Genomic DNA, 16360 nt, shown 5'->3' with positions numbered 1-16360 from the left:
CAAAAAAAAAAAAAAAAAAAAAAATATATATATATATATATATATGGTTAATAGTGAACTTTCCTATCCCATAGAGTCATTTGAGGGTTCAGGCTGATGGTTGGGCAAGAAAGCAGTTGTTTGTTTTTGGCTTTTTTTGGTATTGCTGGAGTCTCACTCTGTCACCTAGGCTGGAGTGCAGTGGCATACTCATGGCTACCGCAGCCTCAACCTGCTGGGCTCAAGTGATTCTTCCACCTAAGCCTTGCAAGTAGCTGGAACTACAGGCATGTGCCACCACACCCGGTTAATTTTTTGATTTGTTGTAGAGACGAGGTCTTGCCAAGTTGTCCAGGCTGGTCTTGAACCCCTGGCCTCAGGTAATCCTCTCCCCTTGGCTTCCCAAAGTGCTGGGATTACAGGCATGAGCCACTATATCTGGCCAAGAAAGCAGTTTTTAAACTATCAAAACAGATGTTACTTATATAAAAATAACATGTTCCCTTTAGTTGCTCCCTAGACATGGAGAGTTCTCTCCCTCATGAAGACTTCTTTCTATAGTCCTTAGACTGGGGCTAAGATGTCTTTGCAAAGGAAGATTCTCCGCACCCCCTGTCTCCAACATATCTCCTTCCCTTCCTGTGCCCACTCCTAGGAGGAGCTGGCTCTGTGTGGCTCCAGGCTGCTGGTCCTGGGCTTCTTCCTGCTTTTCTTCTGTGGCCTTCTCTGCTGTGTCACTGCTGTGTGCTTCCACCCGCGCCGGGAGTCCCACTGGTCTAGAACCCGGCTCTGAGGGCACTGACCTAGTTCCCGACTTGTTCTCAGGTGAGGTTCTTTGCTCCATTCCTGGGGGATCAGGGGAAAGGTGGGGGCGGCAGTTGTAACTGGGGTAGAGCAGATCCTTGGAATCTACCCTCAAATATTGCTTCTTCTGAGTCCCTGAGAACCCTCTTCAACTACAGCTTTCCCTTTAGGGACTGAGAATAATTTACACTATCAGCATTCGATATATTTGTTATTTTTACTTTTTATTATTAAATATGTAACACTCATTAAAAAAAGTACAGCTTGGCAAATTATTATAAAGTGGATACTTGTAAATACCATTCAGGGAATAAGTAGAATTACCAGCAACCCAGGAGCCCCCTACTCTTGGTCCCTTTCTTTCTGACAGTGCCCTCCGTCTCCCTAGAAGTAACTACTATCCTGCTTTATAGTTTATCACCTAGTTTGCATTCCTAAATAATACAGTTTGGTTTTACTTATTTTTGAACTTAAAATAGAGCATGCATATTCTTTGTGACTGTCTTTTTTATTTTATTTTATTTTACTTTTGAGTAGGAGTCTCACTGTGTCGCCCAGGCTGGAGTGCAGTGGCATGCTCATGGCCACTGCAGCCTTGACTTGCTGGGCTTAGGTGATCCTTCCACCTCAGCCTTCTAAGTAGCTGGAACCACAGGCGTGTGCCACTATACCTGGCTAATTTATTTATTTATTTATTGTAGAGATGAGTTCTCACCAAGTTGCCCAGGCTGGTCTTGAACCCCTGGATTCATGCAGTCCTCTCGCCTTCACCTCCCAAAGTGCTGAGATTACAGGTGTGAGCTACCACGCCCAGCATGTGACTGTCTTGATGTCCTGATGAATTATGTTTGTCTTCTTTCTGCCTGAAATTCTTTTTAATTTGAGACAGGGTCTTGCTTAGGACCCAGGCGCAATCATAGCTCACTGCAGTCTCAAACTCCTGGACTCAAGCAATCCTCCCACCTTCAGCCTTCCAAGTAGCTACTACTACAAGCTTGTGCTATCACACCCAGCTACTTAAAAAATTTTTTTGTAGAGATGGGGGTCTCACTATATTGCCCAGGCTGGTCTTGAACTCCTGCCCTCAAGCAGTCCTCCCACCTTCCCCTCCCAAAGTGCTGGGATTACAGGCATGAGCCACTGCTCCTGGTCTGTCTTGAAATTCTGATACCCAGTTTTATGATACAACTTTCGTAAAATTCAACTTGAACAGCAAAGAATCTAATTCCTTTGAAAATTAGAGTCCATTAACTGGGCACATAGTATGTGCCTGAGAACTTTACATGTACCTTCTGTTTTCCATTTAGTCATTATTACATTTAGAAAAAGCTGATTCAGTTAAGATCTTTGGAGAGGATCAGCTTTACAAAGGTAGCAGTGGGTGGGTAGTATTTTGGCTAACTAGTTCACATGTCAGCTTATTAAGGGAGAAAATATTTCTGCAAAAAATCTTCATGTGTAAGGTGGGCCTCATGTAATTTGAGAGCCATGTGTTATGTATCCAGCTCTTACCCTGTTCTCAGCTTCTGCTGGCTGCTGTGCCCTAGGAAGTTACTATGGGAGAAGTGGAAACAGTCCAGACCCAGGGAACTGCTCAGGCCAGAGGAACTGGAAGCTCAAGATCAACTTTGTTTATTTTGCTTCCAGCTAGGCCTGACCACTCAAACTGACCACTCCAAGCTTGGGACAGGAAATGATGGACTCTCTCAGCCTCCAACTGGGGAAAGAAGGCTTCCTGGCCCTGAGCAGATCCTGGAATCCTAAGGCTACCCCGTTGAGATTAAGCACCTGAATCTGCCTTCTGCTGTCACTCCCTTTGCTCTCTCCTCAGCCTCTGCACCCATCCCAGAGCGTCCCCTAACACCTTTCTGATCGGTACTGTTTTTTATTTTCTTTCTGTCTGGGTGTGAATCAACGTCTTGGTCCTTGGTACTGAGTTTGAAGAGATATTACAAAAGTGAAGACCTGGAATATGGGGGGAAATAAAAGGTTTTTTTGCCCAGAGTTGCATAAGGTGTTTATTTGGGATTCGATTGAGATGGGAATTTTAGGGTAGACTGGCTTGGGAGGTTTGGGGAACTTTTCCTTGTTGAGTCTCTCATTTGGGATACAGATTGGCATAGGACATTGGTTACTTCAGCTCTTTGCAAGGTTGACGGCTTTGAAAAACCTGGTTTTGATCCCAGCTCTGCCACTTTATGCCTTGTTTTCTTCTATGAAATAAAATTAGATAATTTCAGCACACTGGCAGGTAGCATCAGGGCACGTAAATGCTTTGATATAAATGTACTGTGACCTTAGGCGAGGCACACAACTGCTCAGGGCCTCAGTTTCCTGAAGGGATTTGACCAGTTGAGTTTTCCCAACATTGATGGGCAACGACTCCTCACACTTGGGAGCCCGCGTCCAAGCTGGATGGTTATCAACCTTAGAACAGTCCACTTTCCCGCCTTTTCCGTGCCCGGCAGCAGCTTTCCCTTACCCCTCCCAACTTCTATCCTGCACGCAGGCGCAGATCACGCAGATCGCGGCTGCTTTCCTTCCACCGCACCTCCTCAGAGCTTCCCCTAGCAACAAACTCTGGCTCCGAGCGAAAGCGATGCGGGCGCATGCGCCGCAGCTCTTTCCACCGCCAGTCGTCGGATCGCACGCGGGGCTCCACCCCCTGTAGCCTAGCCCTTCTCGCCGCCTCCTCCCACGCAGAGTCCGCGTGGCGGGGCGCGCGCGCACTCGGTCAGGCTCGGAGACTGCTAGTCTACCGGGCCGCGGCAGTAGGGAGAGAGGGCGGGGCTGTTTCCTTTGGGGCCCCGCCCCCTTTGGTCCGGCGTCCCTACCGCGCCTGCGCGCTCCCGCCCGGTCTCCATCTTGGAATTGGGAGGAAGAGGGAGAGGGAGAGGGAGACCGGGACGAGGTTGGGGCTGTGGTGCGGAGAGAGGCTGAAACGAAGAGGAGAGGGAGAGAGGGCGCGGGGACCGTCAGCAGCTCCTTAGCTACAATCTTTCAGCTATTCTCGGAAAAGAGAAGGGGAGAGGGAGGAGGTCGGGGCGGGAGTGGGGGCTGTCACCTTTGGACCCCGGCGTGAGAGGGGCCGTGCGGCCGGACGTCCTCGCGGTGGGCCCCCTGTCGGTGGCCGAAGACCTGGGGCTCAGGCCCCCTGGGTCCCAAATTTCCGGGCTTTGCCCCTCCCTTCTCAAATACCCAGGTATCAGTCCTCATATTCCAGATATCTGGGACTCGGGTCCCAACCTCTTTAAACCTGGGTCTGTGTTTCTTAGGATTTCAAATATCTGGGGTTCAGGCCCCTGCGTGCACCAGTATCCGGGGTTCATCCCCCAGGCCTTCAAATATTGGATTCATTTTTCCCTCCGTTGAGATATTCGGGGTTCAGCAACTGTCGCCCTCGAAGAGGGGGAGGACTGGACCGCGAGGTCAGATTAGGCTGTCACCCCCTCCCCTCCAGTGGAGGCTTCCCGGGCCCGCCCCTCAGGAAGGGCGAAAGCTGAGGAAGAGGTGGCAAGGGGAAAGGTCTCCTTGCCCCTCTCCCTGCTTGGCAGAGCCGCTGGAGGACCCCAGGCGGAAGCGGAGGCGCTGGGGCATCATAGTGACCCCTACCAGGTGAGACATGGGGTGCAGGGTCGCGGGTCCCTGTGTCTAGCACTGAGAAGAAAGGGTGCCCCTTTCTGAGAAGCTGGACCTGATTAGGCCCTCTCCTCAGGGGAAGCCCAGCTGGTCAGCCTCTGGCTAGCTTTGCCTTCTGTTGCCACCCTCTTCCCCTTCCTCTTCCCTTCATTGTGTCTGGTTGACGGGGGATCTCAGGTGACAGGGTTTCTGATGTCACCGAGGGTCACACCCTAGGGTGCTTGAGCTAATCAGATGGGTTTGGTCTTCTCCCTGTTCACTTTGCCCCCCACAGCCACCTCTCCTCCGTGATTATACTCCTTGTTCTGACTGCTCTGAGGTGTTGATTCCCATGCCTCTTCTCCCCATGGTGGGTCTGCTTGTCTGCTTTTCAGGCCTGGTGGGGTTGGATTTCTTGGCCTCTCAAGGAAGTGTGTGTGTGTGAGTTTGAGTTTGAGGGTGCCTGGCAGTATTTTCCCCCAGCTACAGTTACCTTTCAACCTCTTGGTGTGATGGTATAGTCTCCTACATTTGTCAGACGACCTTTTTAAAAAGTGCTTTTACATCCATTCTTCCATGTGACATCCCCTCCATTTGCCCCTTATATTAGCGTCTTCCCATTTTACAGTTGAGAACATTGAGACCCAAAGAGGTTGCCCAAGGTCACACAGTGGTAGAATCAGAATTTGAACCCAAGTCCCAGTCAGATCTTTCCCTGACCCTTACCTGTTTCTCATCATCTCTTTTCTCAGAGCCTGGGCTTGGCCAGGGATACAAAGAAGAATGAGTTGGAATGAGGTTTAAGAGTGGGGTGAAATGAGTTTTCTTTCCAGGAGGGCTGTACTTAGATCTTTTCCTGATGGAAGGTTCTGGCTCCTGCCTCTGCCTCTGCCTCATGGATTTTCCTACCTACTATGACCTTCATCTTTACCCTGACCCCAGGCTTTGGCCTTGGTTCCTGAGAGGGCTCTTCTGACAAATGATAGCCATAGTGGCATCTTTTAACAGTTAAAACCATCCTGTTGGGGCAGGATGATCCCCAAAGGATTAAAGTCTTGTGGGAACCCTGGAGGCAGGGAAGGAAAAATCCATATGCTGAGTGTCTGCATAGTGTTCCTGAGTATGAGATCTCATTAAAATCTTACCACAGCCCCATGCTGTAATCCGTTTTACCAAAGAGAAGATGATGAAGTGTAAGGAATTCATTCAAAGCCTTGTTGCTGTATGTTGCACATGGGATGTACTGGTAGTGTTAGTTTAAGGACAGATAGATTTGGGTTTCCTCATCAGAAGAATGGAGATATCATTGTCCCTTGTAGAAGGTGGTTACAATTTAGCACAGATTTTGGTAATTAATCAACTGTTTGTTATTATTGTGAAGAAAGGGACCTGTATGATGTTTTTTGCCAATGGCTGGCACCCCTTCCATGGGGCTTGGGGTCCTGGGTTGGCATTCTTGGGCCTGATGCTGGTAAAGAGGTCAAGCAGATTCCTTTGGCAAGTTGTGAGCACTTGCCTTTGTGTGGGAGTGTGTGGTGCGGGTGAGGGGTGCTTGGCACTGTTGCTGGCAGAAGGGAGAAAGGGCCTGCTTTGAGCAGCTTTGGCTGCTGAGGGCTGACTTGAGAGCAATCTATCAATCTCCTAGGCTATTCTGAGCCCTCTGCACCCTAGGGGCCCACTGGAGAGTTAGGCTCCCTCCTTGCCCTCTAGCTTCCAGTTGGGCTGAGGAGACAAAATTAACAACACAACAGGAAACAATGCATTACGGAATATAATTACATGCTAAAGTTGTTAGGTGCTTTTAAGTAGCTAGAACTGTGCCCTGGGAGTCCAGCTCTGCTGAAGGCTGCTTTGTGCCTAAATTCTGACTAGTGTTGAGGCAGGAGCCTGTCCTGGGATCCTCTCGAGGGCCCTGATTCTGATATCCTGCAGGAACTTTTTCTGGGTATTTGGCTGAGTGCTCTAGGAGCTCTCCCCAAGGACTGGAGTGGTCAGGGGAGGCTTCCTGCAAGAGAGAAAGCTGACAGCTGGGAGAGTAATGGACATGAAGACTTGACTGGAGAGGAGGAGGTCTTGTTCTCAGACCTTGGAGAAGTCCTTTTTCCTCTCTGTGCCTCAGTGGCCTCATCTGGGGAATGTGATTGTGATCCTGCCTGGCATGTTTCATAGGGCTGTTCTGAAATCAGCAGTGGAGAACCAGCTTGGGACAAGTCACTTAACCTTTCTGAGCCTGTTTCTTCACATGTAAAATAGGGGTAATCATAATACTTTTCCCATAAGGTTGCGGTGAGGGATTGAAAGAGAGATGCATGGAAGGTGCTTATATACATGCTCAGTAAATGATATTTGTTCAGTTCAAATGTCTTGTACCTGTGTGTGATATTAGGCAATTGGACTGGACAAGTAAGGCAGTCTAGACCATAGAGAGGCCCTCAAAACCTGATGCCATTTGTATTCCTGTCCTTCCCATTCTAGATCTCCTCCCTGCCAGTGTCCTTAATCCCTTTTTGAGAGTGAGTCTGCTGGCCCCTCTGGGCCAGTACTCACTTCTAACAATGGCCGGATTTCCACTGCCTCCGGCCTGGCCATTTCCTGTTCTCTTCCAGGGTGTGAGAAGATGGGGGGGGCTCAGCGCCAAGGGGAACGGGAAGGTGCCTGTTGGGCTTGTGGGACAGGACACTTGGGGATCTGGAGTGCTGATTGGAAGGCAAAATATTTTATCCTTGAAGGAAGAAATAGGGATTATAGGGAAATGGAAACTTGTTGAGGGCTGAGGGAGGTGGTAAGGATGCTTAGCTTCCCAGAATTTTCCTAGCAGTTTTAGGGACTCCAGGGACCCAGCCCCGTGATCTGGTTGCCAGGGCAACTTCATTTTTTTGGAGCTTTGATGTTGTTCCTAATCTCCCCCTGCCCTTCCTCAGCAGTGCCTCCCCCACATCAGGGAATGAGGGGAGGAGAAGGCAGAAATTTGAGGGGCCCCTTCTTCTCTCTTGGGGCCCCATCCTTGCTCTAAGGGTCCCATCTCCATTCCCTAGGCCAGGCCCCACTCTCAGGGCCCCCGGGGGCCACCATGCCAGCTGGGGGCCGGGCCGGGAGCCTGAAGGACCCTGATGTGGCTGAACTCTTCTTCAAGGATGACCCTGAAAAACTCTTCTCTGACCTTCGGGAAATTGGCCATGGCAGCTTTGGAGCCGTGTACTTCGTGAGTCGGGTCTTGGGAGGGTGAAGTAGTGGTGGAGACTCTATTTACCCTGTGGACTTCCAAATATCCCTTCTCCACTACCACACTAGCCAGTCCTACTCTCTCCTGTTGGGCCAACAAATCATCCTGTGCCTGGCTCTCATCTGGGACCTTTACCACCTTCTGGTCTGGTTCTGTAGGCCCGGGATGTCCGGAATAGCGAGGTGGTGGCCATCAAGAAGATGTCCTACAGTGGGAAGCAATCGAATGAGGTGGGTCATGCTCAGTAAGATCAGACTGGGAGGCAGGAGACTCCAGTTTCAAGGTGCAGACTGGGGGCCAGGTGCAGTGGCTCATGCCTGAATCCTAGCACTCTGGAAGGCCAAGGTGGGAGGATGGCTTGACTAGGAGTTCAAGACCAGCCTGGGCAATATAGCAATACCTTATCTCTACAGAAAAATAAAAAATACAATAAATAAATTAGCTGGGTGTGGTGGTGTGCACCTCTAGTCCCAGCTACTTGGAAGGCTGAGGTCAGAGTATTGCTTGAGCCCAGGAGGTTGAGGCTGCAGTGCTATGATTATGCCACTGCACTCTAGCCTGGGTGACAGAGCAAGACCCTGTCTCCAATAAAAAGATACAAATTATGTAACTGCTCCTTCCCTGACCTTCTAGAAGTGGCAGGACATCATCAAGGAGGTGCGGTTCTTACAGAAGCTCCGGCATCCCAATACCATTCAGTACCGGGGCTGTTACCTGAGGGAGCACACAGCTTGGGTAAGCTGGCCCCCAACTCTGGCTTAATCTTTACCTCTACTCAGGTCTGTCCTTATCAGTTTCTTAGTTAGGATCTCTTCAGGGTGCCATTGTGGGATCTTGGGAAAGAGAAAGTCTCTCCTGATCACTTTAGTCCTCAGACAAACCCATGAACAGCAAGACGCTAGCTCAAAAAGTGACATAGACTGTTAACAGATGGAAAAAAGCACGTGGGCTGGAGGAGGTGGAGACTTAATGGGTCTTTGAAGGGATTCAGATGGGAGTGGTGGCGAGTGTCTTGGGCTCTTTCTAGGGGAGGTCTTGACAGGCTCTGGGAACTCTCCCACTACTCTCTCATTGTCTTAAGTTTCTTTCCTCCTTGTCATTACCCTGGGGCATTGCCTGAGTGGAGGATAGGCGGGAAAACTGTCCTGAGTCACTGCCCAAGGGATCTGGGCCAGGGGTAACCAGAATCTGTTGCTCTCTGACCCTTTTACTTTCTTTAGCTGGTGATGGAGTATTGCCTGGGCTCAGCTTCTGACCTTCTAGAAGGTGAGTGCTTTGTTGGCCAGTAAGTAGGAGAAAGAAGCTATAGGGGGAGGGTTACGAGGATTTTATTCCAGTTCCACCATTGGGATCTCTCAGTTGATGTTTTTCCCTCACTCCCCAGTGCATAAGAAGCCCCTTCAGGAGGTAGAGATTGCAGCTGTGACCCATGGGGCGCTTCAGGGCCTGGCATATCTGCACTCCCACAACATGATCCATAGGTAACAACAGCACCAATGATGGCTGAAGAGGGGTATTCTCTGTATACCATTTTTCATTTAGGTGGGCTGTGTCATCTTGGAAACTGTGCAGCCCTTGTCTACTCTCCCTGAACTGTGCCTTATCCTTGTACTTTGCCTGTGGCAGGGATGTGAAGGCTGGAAACATCTTGCTGTCAGAGCCAGGGTTGGTGAAACTGGGGGACTTTGGCTCTGCATCCATCATGGCACCCGCCAACTCCTTCGTGGGCACCCCTTACTGGTGAGTGACGGTGGTGAGTGGAGAGAGCTCCCAAGATTTTGGGAGTAGGAGTTACAGGGACTGGGCAGGTGATTAGTCTCTCTTTCCTGACCATTCTCTTAGGATGGCACCCGAGGTGATCCTGGCAATGGATGAGGGGCAGTATGATGGCAAAGTGGATGTCTGGTCCTTGGGGATAACCTGCATCGAGCTGGGTAAGGATGTCCTCCTCTCTCCTTTCTCACCCTCTTTCTTTACTCTTTTCTGTTACTCTTCCCATACTATTCCATCCTTCTAGGAGACCGATGGGATCCCAGGCCTCAATATATGTAGCTGTCAAATCTTGTCAGCTCTTAGGCCTAAAAAATTTTGCAGCATTCATCTTTTTTTTTGGAGTTTTTTTTTTTGGAGTTTTGTTTTTTTTTTTTTTTTTTTTTTGAGTTATAGTCTTACTCTGTCATCCAGGCTGGAGGGCAGTGGCACGCCACAGCCTCGACCTGCTGGGCTTAGGCAATCCTTCTGCCCCAGCCTTACAAGTAGCTGGAACTACAGGCATGCACCACCATGTCTGGCTAATTTTTTTATTTATTGTAGAGATGCGGTCTCACCAAGTTGCCCAGGCTGATCTCAAACCCAAGGGCTCAGGCCATCCTCTCACCTTGGCCTCCCAAAGTGCTGGGATTATAGGCATGAGCTACCGATCCTGGGCTGCATTCATCTTTTTCTACCCACTCTCCTAGTTCTAAACATTTTTGAGTGGCCACTGTGCCATGCAGTGTACTTGGTTCTGTGGTGAATGCGAATCCTGTCCTCATGGAACTTACATTTGAGTTGGGGAAACCAGGCGTGTTTTATCTCCGTGTGATGTAAGCGGAATGGAGAAGTTACAGAAGTGCAAACAAAAAACAGTGGACTTGACCAAGTTTAGGAGCTGAGAAAGCCCTCCTGGGATCAGAGATGTTTAAACAGAATCACAGGATAAATAATAGGTATTTGAAGACTATAGGGGAAAGCATGCCATATGGAGAGAACAGCATGCGCAGAAGCCTAGAGATAAAAGCAAGTGTGGGGAACTGAGACTAGCTTCACTTGTTTGGAACATAGTGTGTAATGCAAAAAGTAATGAGTGATAGAGTCAGAGAGTTAGGCTTGAACGAGTCCATCAGTTCTGAAGCCACATCAGTTTTCTTACCTCTGCCAGCCTGCACTGTTGAACAACTATTTAATGAGTTAATGTTTGTAAGGCCTCCAATACAATGCCAGTAAGAGAGATGGTGTTAATTACTTTTTTTTTCCCTGAATACATTTCTGTTGCCTTTTTTCTTTTCCTTTTCTCAGGTGTTACTCTTATTAGCAATCTCCTGCAGTAATCTTTCCTACTGCCAGTCTCTTCTCCTTTCTAGTCTGTCTTAAGTACTAGTGCCAGAGAAATATGCCTAAGCTTGGTGCTGTTGTTTCATTCCCAACTCAGAGTCATCAGCAGTTCCCTGTTGCCTTCAGGACTGAAGCCATCCCCATCTTTCCTTATACCAAGCTAAGGGCTTTGCTTCCTAAAAGCTGACTCTCTCCTTTATGGGCTTCACCCCTTGAGTGCATCATGAACTTTTCCACTTCCTTGTCTTGGTTTATATCCTGTCATCTGCCTGAGGTCAGAGATTTGGACATGCCCTTTCTCATCTCCACATCTGCATTTACCACGTGAGGCCAGGGTCAGACAGGTGATGAAAATGTATGAGACAGGCCAAGTATAAGAAAAAGCTAAATCTTTCTATTTTATTTCTAATTTTTGGTAGAGTTGTGGATTTTAAATAGCAGTTTATACTCAGAATCAGTATCAGAGAAATAATTTAGAGGAGGCTGTGACAGACCAGAGTTTGCTGTTTCCCTATAAAGGGGGACAGCTATTGCTTAGCTCCAGCCCATTGCTTAGCTCCAGCCCATTGCTATGCAGGAATGTAAACTCTATTTCACCAGATCTAATTTTTTAAGAGAAACTGGAAACTTAGTTTGTTATTGTTGCCACTTAATTTTTGAAAATCACCATGTAGAGGCCAGGCATGGTAGTTCACACTTGTAATTCCAGCCTTCTGGGAGCCCAAAGCAGGAGGATTGCTTGATCCCAGAAGCTCAAGGCCAACCTAGGCAATATCACAAGACCTCGCCTCTTCAAAAAATTTTTTTAAAAATTAGCTGGGTGTAGTGATGCACACCTGTAGTTCCAGCTATTTGGGAGGCTGAGGTGGAAGGATTGCCTGAGCCCAGGAGGTTGAGGCTGCAGTGAGCTGTGATCATGTTACTGCACACCAGCCTGGGCAACAGCGTGAGACCCCAACTAAAAAAAAAAATAAGCCTGAGTCGATGGCTCAGTCTGTAGTCCCAGCACTTTGGGAGGCCAAGGCGAGTGGATTGCCTGAACCCACAGGTTCGAGACCTGCCTGGGCAACTTGGTGAGACCTCATCTCTACAATAAATCAAAAAATTAGCTGGGCATGGTAGTGCAAGCGTAGTTCCAGCTACTTGGAAGGCTGAGGTGGAAGGATCGCCGGAGCCCAGCAGGTCAAGGCTGCGGTGGCCGGGAGCATGCCACTGCACTCCAGTCTGGGCGACAGAGTGAGACCTCACCTAAAAAAAAAAAAACAACCCAAAAAACCAAAAATATATATATATATCACTATTCAGTCAGAAACATAACTCAAGACATTTGTCTGGGCCACAGGGGTTCTTGACTTACAGCTTCTAATCTAAGACCTAGCTACAATATCCCTTTTCAAAAAAGCCTTCCCTGAGTTCTCTGCAAATAAACTAGCACTTGAAGGCCCACTGCACACACTCAGCTTCCCAGTCATTTACCTGTCTCCCTTTTGCACCAGTTAACACTTTGAACTTGTACTTTTTCAGTCCTGTTTAATCTTCTCTTTTAGACTGTTCCTTGAGGGCATGGCCTGATTCTTGTTTTTCTTTATCTTACCCATTATACCAAGTTATTTGTTCTCCTTTGGCACCTAATAAATACTAGTTGGGCTGATAACTGAATGTGCTTCCTTCTTTGATGCTTCTGCATGTGCTGTTTTTTAAAATCCTTATTCTACCATGTGCAGCAGAGAGGATGGGCGTTGTATTTTACAGAGGAGGGAATGAATTGAGACTCAACAGGATTATGGGAATTGCTTAAGGTCATGTGGCAAAAAAGTCAGGGAGCTGGGGTTTGAACCCAATTAGTCTCAGTTTCATTCCAGTCTCCTCTCCCCTCTGCCACCTCTCATCTTCTCCCCCTTGACCTTTCTCTGTAGCGGAACGGAAACCACCACTGTTTAACATGAATGCGATGAGTGCCTTATACCACATTGCACAGAATGAGTCCCCCGTGCTCCAGTCAGGACACTGGTGAGGACTGGGATTCCTGGGCCCAGGGGTTAGGCCATGGGGTAAGGCTACCTGACTCATGCCCTCCCCACCCCTGTTCTACTCTCCTGTGACTTCCAGGTCTGATTACTTCCGGAATTTTGTTGACTCCTGTCTTCAGAAAATCCCTCAAGACAGACCAACCTCTGAGGTTCTTCTAAAGGTGAGGACTCACTGGCCTAACATTCTTCTAGAACTGTAGCTTGTTAGAGCCAAAAAAAAAAAAAAAAACCCTCAGTGAAATTAGTGGTTCCCAATTCCTCCTCCACCAAGAGTTTCATTTATGAATTCCCACTCCCATCCCCCAATACCCAGTGGACTCTGTGATTTACAAGATTTTGTCTATCAGACTGCCTTAATTTATTAAGTAATAATTTGTTTTCCCATCTTTTATTAATCAAAGATGTATATAATTGCCAGCCAGAGCTTCTGGTCAGCGTGCGATAACCAGGCTTACCACACTGATCTGATGTAATTCAAGCCAAAAGCCTGTGTAGCCTTATCATGGGTAAATGTATGATTTCCCTTAGGTGTTTTTTGAGTTATCAAAAGTAGGAGGGGCCCCGTTCCCTTCACAGATCCATGGGGGCCTAAGGAGCCCTAGTTGGGAAGTTATATTATCTAGTTTGACCTACTTGTGTTATAATTGTGGGATGCCTTATGAGGCCCAGAGAGGCCTCATGACATGTCCAAGGTCACACAGCACTTTGATAGAGGAGCTGGACTAGAATCCAGCTCTCCTGACCATTGCTTGTCAGCCATGCCTGGAAGAACAAGAGTCTGTCTGGGGAGTAAAGACTGGGTGGTAGAGAACATTATCGTGGGAGGAGGGGTTGGGACAAGACCAGCGTCATCCCAAGGTGGGCATGGGCCCCAGGTGAGTGCCTCAGGCCAGAGGGAATTCGAGGGTTTTGGATTGTGGGGGTTGCAGGGGTTGCCAGCCGGCCTCAGCATTCTCTTTCCCTAGCACCGCTTTGTGCTCCGGGAGCGGCCTCCCACAGTCATCATGGACCTAATCCAGAGAACCAAGGATGCTGTGCGGGAACTAGACAACCTGCAGTACCGCAAGATGAAGAAGATCCTGTTCCAAGAGGCACCCAATGGCCCTGGCACTGAGGCCCCAGAGGAGGAAGAGGTGACCACCCAGCTTGCCCTGCCACCCTTCTTTATCCCCCATGTTATACTTGCCTCCTAGTGGCTGCTTGGTCCCCCTTTCTCACCCCCACCAGTCTCCTTATACTGCCTCCATGCGTACACCCCCGACCAATATCCTATGGCCTATTTGTAGGAGGCGGAGCCCTACATGCATCGGGCTGGGACACTGACCAGCCTAGAGAGTAGCCACTCAGTGCCCAGCATGTCCATCAGTGCCTCCAGCCAGAGCAGCTCAGTCAACAGTCTAGCAGATGCCTCAGACAACGAGGAGGAAGAGGAGGAGGAGGAGGAAGAGGAGGAAGAGGAAGAAGGCCCTGAAGCTCGGGAGATGGCTATGATGCAGGAAGGAGAGCACACAGTCACCTCTCACAGCTCCATCATTCACCGGCTGCCGGTATGCAGCTCACCCTGCGTGGGCCTGACACACAAGTGACCAAGCCTGAGCTCTCCTGCTCTGGAACTGTCTGGGTTTCTGCTCTCCCTTCCTCAGCATGACTGCTTTTTTTCTAAATGAGTCTCCTCAGGTAACTCCCTTTGGACCCAATGGCCTCAGAGCCTTGGGTATCCCTTCTACCTTCTCTTCCTCTAGGGTTCTGACAACCTGTATGATGATCCCTACCAGCCAGAGATTACCCCAGGCCCTCTCCAGCCACCTGCAGCCCCAGCTCCCACCTCTACCACGTCCTCTGCCCGCCGCCGGGCCTACTGCCGCAACCGGGACCACTTTGCCACTATCCGTACTGCTTCCCTAGTAAGTGCAGCCATACTCACTCGGCCTCTTTGCCATGTGTTTTTCTACCTCACCTGGATGCTCTCAACTCTTTCTAAGTCCAGAAATTATTTTCTCCCTGTGGCACATGGTTAAGTCTGCTACCCTCATTTTCTGTTGCTGGTTCATACCTTCTCACCTCAACCCTCTCCCCTCCCTTCCTCCCAACAGACTGCCTTGGTCACATGGCCCAGTCTGGGTGTTTCTAGCTTGGCAAACTCTTACTCCATTTTTGTGGCCTGGCTTAACCCATCTCCTGGGGTGCTTCCCAGGCTCCTCTGGCCAATCAGGTGCTTTATATCCCTCTACACAGACATGTCCAGCCCTGTGCTGGAGTGTTTCTGAACAGCATTATGACAGATTTGCCAGATTCTGTGCCCCAGAAGGCAAGAATGGTGTTTGAGCATCTGCCTGATGCCAGTGATGGACTCTCAGGTGCATACACAAGCCTGTGTTTAATCCTTCTAGCTATCCTGGGAGGGAAAATACAGGATCCCATTTAAGAGATAAGGCGACGGTGGCTCAGAAGGCCTGCTTACCCAAGTGCTAAAATCAAGTCATGACAATCATTTTCTCAGTTCACAGGATAAATTAGGCTTTCTGTAAAACATTTTTCGTCCATACTTTCAATAAATCTTTAGCTTATGTTTCTGCTTAGCTATATTTGAGTACCAGCAATTCCCTTAGAAGCCACTGGTTATGTCTAATATGTTCTTAATAGCCTATGCTTTTGGGGCTGGTAGTTGTGCTAGGACAACTCTTCAGATCCTGTGGTGCTTGGTGGTACTATGCAGAGGTCTGTGACTTTCAGAGTCTTGGATATTTGGACTAGTTTGAGAAACAGTGACAGAACCAGTTGAGAATGGGACCTGGGATCAAATTTCAGATGAGGGTGGCCAGGCCCAGTGTTCTTGCTATTCTTTTTTTTTTTTTTTGAGTTGGAGTCTCACTCAGTCGCCCAGACTGGAGTGCAGTGGCTGCTCCCGACCACCGCAGCCTCGACCTGCTGGGCTCCAGCGATCCTTCTGCCTCAACCTTCCAGTAGCTGGAACTACAGGCCTGCGCTACCACGCCCGGCTAATTTTTTTTGATTTATTGTAGAGATGAGGTCTCACCTGCCCAGGGGGGGTCTCGAACACACGGGCTCAGGCAGTCCACTCACCTCAGCCTCCCAAAGCGCTGGGATTACAGACTGAGCCACCGAGCCCAGCTTGTATACTTGCTATTCTAGTGTCTTGTGGCCCAGAGCTCAGTACCTGGGGTATAATAGACCCACCATGTTTGCCAAAGGGAAAGGAAGCAATACCTAACTGGTACGGAGAGTATTCACAATACTGTTAGATTTGCATCAAACTTAACTACACAGCCACTTATGAGGGGTTATTATTGTCCCGTTTAACAGAGGAGGGAAATTGGTACTTTAGAAGTTAACTTGCTTGAGATCGTATGTTTAGTAAGTGGCGGAGCTGGGATCTGTCAGATTTACTCTTGAACCAATCTGAAATGTTCCTACTTTTGTGTCAGGACCTTTTACTATCTTATTCGATCACACCAAGCTTTGAAGTAGATAATATATTTATTATCCAATTGAAAAAAAATGATTAGCTGGGCGTGGTAGCGCGCGCCTGTAATTCCGGCTACTAGGAAGGCTGAGGTGGAAGGATCGCTGGAGCCCAGCAGGTCGAGGCTGC

The 16360-nt window shown here is 48.8% G+C and overlaps 2 protein-coding genes across 3 annotated transcripts in view; both read left to right on the top strand.

The window, feature by feature from the left end:
* TMEM219 (transmembrane protein 219) overlaps positions 1 to 2787 on the top strand; it is a 13916-nt gene extending 11129 nt beyond the window's left edge. The window contains exons 4-5 of the mRNA XM_021719373.1: positions 635 to 804; positions 2431 to 2787. Coding sequence (XP_021575048.1) covers positions 635 to 772 — 138 coding nt within the window. The 3' untranslated portion in view covers positions 773 to 804; positions 2431 to 2787. The remainder of the gene's footprint in view (positions 1 to 634; positions 805 to 2430) is intronic.
* Positions 2788 to 3417: 630 nt separating this feature from the next.
* TAOK2 (TAO kinase 2) overlaps positions 3418 to 16360 on the top strand; it is a 20204-nt gene continuing 7261 nt past the window's right edge. For both annotated transcript variants that reach the window (XM_008071665.2, XM_008071664.2), the window contains exons 1-13: positions 3418 to 4398; positions 7437 to 7603; positions 7783 to 7854; positions 8258 to 8359; positions 8845 to 8890; positions 9009 to 9105; positions 9251 to 9364; positions 9467 to 9558; positions 12634 to 12727; positions 12827 to 12908; positions 13713 to 13880; positions 14034 to 14294; positions 14490 to 14651. In XM_008071665.2, the coding sequence (XP_008069856.1) occupies positions 7472 to 7603; positions 7783 to 7854; positions 8258 to 8359; positions 8845 to 8890; positions 9009 to 9105; positions 9251 to 9364; positions 9467 to 9558; positions 12634 to 12727; positions 12827 to 12908; positions 13713 to 13880; positions 14034 to 14294; positions 14490 to 14651 (1422 nt within the window). In that variant the 5' untranslated portion in view covers positions 3418 to 4398; positions 7437 to 7471. The remainder of the gene's footprint in view (positions 4399 to 7436; positions 7604 to 7782; positions 7855 to 8257; positions 8360 to 8844; positions 8891 to 9008; positions 9106 to 9250; positions 9365 to 9466; positions 9559 to 12633; positions 12728 to 12826; positions 12909 to 13712; positions 13881 to 14033; positions 14295 to 14489; positions 14652 to 16360) is intronic.

The sequence above is a fragment of the Carlito syrichta genome, unplaced genomic scaffold (genome assembly GCF_000164805.1).
Source record: "Carlito syrichta isolate Samal-C Ts95f unplaced genomic scaffold, Tarsius_syrichta-2.0.1 Scaffold314605, whole genome shotgun sequence".
NCBI classification, from domain to species: domain Eukaryota; kingdom Metazoa; phylum Chordata; class Mammalia; order Primates; family Tarsiidae; genus Carlito; species Carlito syrichta.
Note: the sequence above shows the minus strand (reverse complement) of the source record. Positions and strands in the feature narration are given on the sequence as shown.